The sequence below is a fragment of the Octopus bimaculoides genome, chromosome 9, assembly GCF_001194135.2.
Source record: "Octopus bimaculoides isolate UCB-OBI-ISO-001 chromosome 9, ASM119413v2, whole genome shotgun sequence".
Lineage (NCBI taxonomy): Eukaryota > Metazoa > Mollusca > Cephalopoda > Octopoda > Octopodidae > Octopus > Octopus bimaculoides.
The window spans coordinates 29,448,502-29,453,013 of NC_068989.1; the positions used below are offsets into that span (position 1 = coordinate 29,448,502).

Below are 4,512 nucleotides of genomic sequence, written 5' to 3' on the forward strand. Positions count from 1 at the left end.
TTTTCTATAATAATATTTTGTTGTATACCCAATTGAATATTAGCTAATAACCCATTTTCTATAGCAATGTTTGAACAAAAATTTAAATAACTTTATATTTTGTTGAATTTACCTGTATTTACCTGTAATTAGAGTCACTTTGTGACAAAAATTTTGGCATAGAATTGGTTGAGAACCTTTCGTTAAATTATCTTCCAAAAATCACATTAATATGTTGATAAATAAAAAAGTTAGAGTTGTTTAATGAAACCAGACTAAATTTATGATTATGTTAGAAATTAATTGAAACACATAAGGGGTGTAATTTGGTTAGAAATTTGCTAACGAAAGGGTTAATAAATCTAATCTTCAAAGTAATTAAGAGCAAAAGCAGATCAGGATGGAGTTAATTTAGGTGTGGGCTTGTGCCAAACAGTTTAGGTTCCAGTAGAACAATTAAAAGAGAAAATTAATCAAAGAAATCTATTTTGCTTCTGATAACATGCAGGTCTTTCACAATATCCCACCACTGTATTGAGTAGCATACAAAATCCTTGGAAGAAATATATGTATGTCCTTCAAGCAGTTTAGGATTAGCACTAAGTGGGGATCATTCTTGAGGAAGTGAAAAAATACTGTAGAATACAGGTTCAAGGCAGAATAAGCAGGAGTTACAAAGAATAAATCCTGCAGAGGTCAAATTCTTACTTTCTGGAATGTTACTGAGTAGTTGCAGGAATGGCATGATTTCCTTATTCTCAACTTTATCAGCTTCAGAAAAGATTTCAAGAGTCTTAACAGGAAAGTTATCTGGAGTCTATTCTGTGACTACAAAATACCTAACACAAATATCATTCAACAGCTGTACAAAGACATTCACTGTCAAGTGATACACCATGGAAGATTGTTAAACCCTTTCAAAGTAATCAATGAGATAAAGCAAAGATATCTTTACTTAAGTGATAGATGTCTTTATCACTAATAATGTTTTTGAAAACAACTGATAAGGTGAAGGAGCAAGCTAGGCAAGCCAAAAGAGTAAATGCTAAAAAATCTCTTTGCAAATGACATTTGTCTGATATCCCAGAATGACAAAGACATGCAGAAAAAAGAAACAGACAGGCTAATAGATAATTATGAAAACTACAGCGAGAGTTAATATTGAAAATACAAAAACAAAGTAATGACCCTGACTCTGTCATGGTTGAAAATCAAATGTTGAATGAAAACAACTGTTTTACATATCTCAGAAGGCATGATGTCTGCAAGTGAAGGTAGAGAAGAAGGTACCAATGCACAATTTAGGAAAGTAAATCAAACTTTTAATATTTTAAAATCAAGCTTAAAAGTAAAGGCTGTCCTAACATATTAAGCTGACAATTTTCGATAGAAATGTCAAATCCACCTTACTATATGGTGCTGGGTCATAAGTGAATAAACATAAATATCCTCAGAAGGTTACAAATATTCATGATCATGTACTTCAAAAACATCGTAAATAGCCAGAAGTTGTGAACAACAAAGAACTCTGGATTAGAGCTAAGCAAAATCCATCAGTCAATAAATAGCAAAATTTAAGTAGAGATGGGTAGGTTATACACTTTAGAAGACAAGGGGGATGTTTGGTAAGATAAGTCTTGGACTGGAACCCAGAGAGAAAAAGAAGATAGGGTGCCTATAATCACTTGGCAGAAATAGAACTGAAGATGACAGATATGACATGAAACCAAATGAAAAAGAAGGTTCAGGACAACACATTGGAAGATTGTTAAAGAGAGATCCAGAAGTATAAACAAGCCATGATGACGATATTGAGAGATTAAATAAACAATAAACATTCATTCTTTCTTCAGCTTTTTAGTTTTTTTGTCATTAAAATATAGACATTCAGAACAAGATGTCTTTGGTACCATGAAGCAGTTCACTTTTGTAAGCAGTAGCAGTAAGAAGGATTTTGTACAATTTTATCTGTCCTCTTTCTACTTAAGTCTAATGCAAAAAGAGTTAAAATTGTTTTTCGAACTCACCAATGAGTTGATCTGACCAAAAGTTGGATTCTGAATGCGAAGGCGATCAGTTGCAATTCGGTGGAGAGCTGTGTTATCCAAAACAACCTGTAAAACAAGAAATTATCAAGAATATAAACAAAATGACATTAATACTGAAAACATTAGAATCTTAAAAGACAATTAACTAAACATTATGCTCAGATCTAACAACTTGCATTATAAATCATACCATGTATAAGATGTTCAATTCAGAAATAAAATTTTTTTAAATATGACAAAGAGGATGATTAGCCACACTGCATTGAAGAGGGAGAGGTCCTAATTCCAGTTAGGCTAAGTAAACTAGTGTACCTTGTCTGTGAACTGAAAATGTTATGAATCGTTTCTATTAACATCATAGTCAGCAAGCTAGCAACTCAACTGTTCAACCATCATATCAGTTTTTTTTACCATTTTATATTGTATTAGATCCATTTTTCTTATAAGCATAGGATAGTTGTTGGAAAATTTTACATGTGGAAACTTTTGTCAGCTAAGCATAACAAGGCATTCAGATTTATGAACCTTATTCAATGGTGAAACAGAATAATTAAAAAACCAGATAATGTAGTCTTAGATACACTATGTCTTAATGAGAGACAAGTTGGTCAGACTGTCGAGAGGTTACCTACCATTAGACAGGAAACTAGATTCAAATGTTTACAACAGAGTGGACTTTGCTAAAAGCAAAGGATACATAGGTGTTAAACAAGGGATGGAGTAAGTCTACACCCAATCTTAGCTAATGTACCATTTCTTTAATTAACAGAATTCTCAGATTCTAATTAAAACCCATTGAGCTAAACAGAACATTGAAAGCTTAATGTAAAAACATTAAATAGCTTACCACACAATCTGCATTCAATGTAAGTCTTTTCAATGTTAATAGAGAATTATATGGTTGGACAACAACATCTGATATTTCATCCAGATTTGGAAATACTGAATATGTCTGAATAAGCTTTTTGGGAAACCTGCAAATAAATTAATACTTTTAATCATATCAAGCTAACAAGATATCAATCAAGACATATAAAAATACAAGATTACATTTTACTTCGGGGTAGTCACAGGTGTAAATTTAGTAGTGAGCAGGGATACCAATAAGATTTTCAGGACACACCCAGACTGGCATAGGGACAAAGACTCTAAGTTACAAAAATATCAAATTTAAACTGGCCATATCCAACCAAAATATTCAACCTGTTTTCTGTTCAAACTGGTCAGATGTCTCTCACATCAACCCTACAATATCATTCTAAAAATTATCTCTTCAAAATCTCAAAGCTACAAGATAATGCATGGTTAATTCAAAGCAATGTGAATAATAAGCATTACTTTTGACAGAATAATGTAAATGCTAAAGGTTTAAACAGAAATATAGCAAACAGTTAATTACTTTTATATATAACAAAAATTACTCCATCTGTTGAAACAATAACAGAGTTGTTACTTTCTGTCTATCTTTTTAATTCTTTCCAAGTATCTTTTGCTTACAGACATCTTTTTTATAAGTCCTTGATTCTGCCAAAATTAACGCTTTTTTATTCACATTGTTTTGAACTAATCATGCATTATCTTGTAGCTATGAGATTTTGATGAGGTAGCTGTTAATTTTTTAAATGATATTGTAGGGTTGGTGTGAGAGACCAGATCCAGCCAGTTTGAACATAAAACAAGCAGAATACTTTTGGCCGGATATGGCCGGTTTAAATGCACCAATAAATCTTTGTAAGCTGAGTTTCGTGTCCAATGAAGGAGACGACGTTGGCATGGGTGCCAGTCGTCGAATTTAACTCAATTTCGATTTCACTTGCCTCAACAGGTCTTCGAAAGTGGAGTTTAGTGTCCAATTTAACTCGATTTCGATTTCACTTGAGACAACGTTGGCATGGGTGTCAGTCATCGACTTTAACTCGATTTCGATTTCACTTGCCTTAACAGGTCTTCGCAAGTGGAGTTTAGTGTCCAATGAAGGAAGGTACGCATAAGTGGACTGGCTGAAGCCTTAGATTTAGGTCTCACTTGGCTTGCCGGGTCTTCTCACGCACAGCATATTTCCAAAGGTCTCGGTCAGAAGTCATCGCCTCGGTGAGGCCTAATGTTCGGAGGCCGTGCCTCACCACCTCATCCCAGGTCTTCCTGGGCCTACCTCTTCCAAGGGTTCCCTCAACTGCTAGGGTGTGGCACTTTTTTACACAGCTATCCTCATCCATTCTCACTACATGACCATACCAGTGCAATCGTCTCTCTTGCACACCACAACTGATGCTTCGTAAGTTCAACTTTTCTCTCAAGGTACTAATACTCTGTCTAGTATGCACACTGACATTACACATCCATCGGAGCATACTGGCTTCATTCCTTGCGAGCTTACGCATGTCCTCAGCAGTCACAGCCCATGTTTCACTGCCATGAAGCATGGCTTTTCGTATACATGCGTCATACAGTCTGCCTTTTACTCTGAGTGAGAGGCCCCTTGTCA

General features: G+C 34.6%; 1 protein-coding gene across 3 annotated transcripts in view; it reads right to left on the minus strand.

The window, feature by feature from the left end:
- Positions 1-4,512, minus strand: part of LOC106881267 (tubulin gamma-1 chain) — a 68,024-nt gene that overhangs the window by 35,334 nt on the left and 28,178 nt on the right. For all 3 annotated transcript variants that reach the window (XM_052970525.1, XM_052970524.1, XM_052970526.1), the window contains 2 exons: positions 2,875-3,001; positions 2,007-2,093 (listed from right to left, as the gene is read on the minus strand). In XM_052970525.1, the coding sequence (XP_052826485.1) occupies positions 2,007-2,093; positions 2,875-3,001 (214 nt within the window). The remainder of the gene's footprint in view (positions 1-2,006; positions 2,094-2,874; positions 3,002-4,512) is intronic.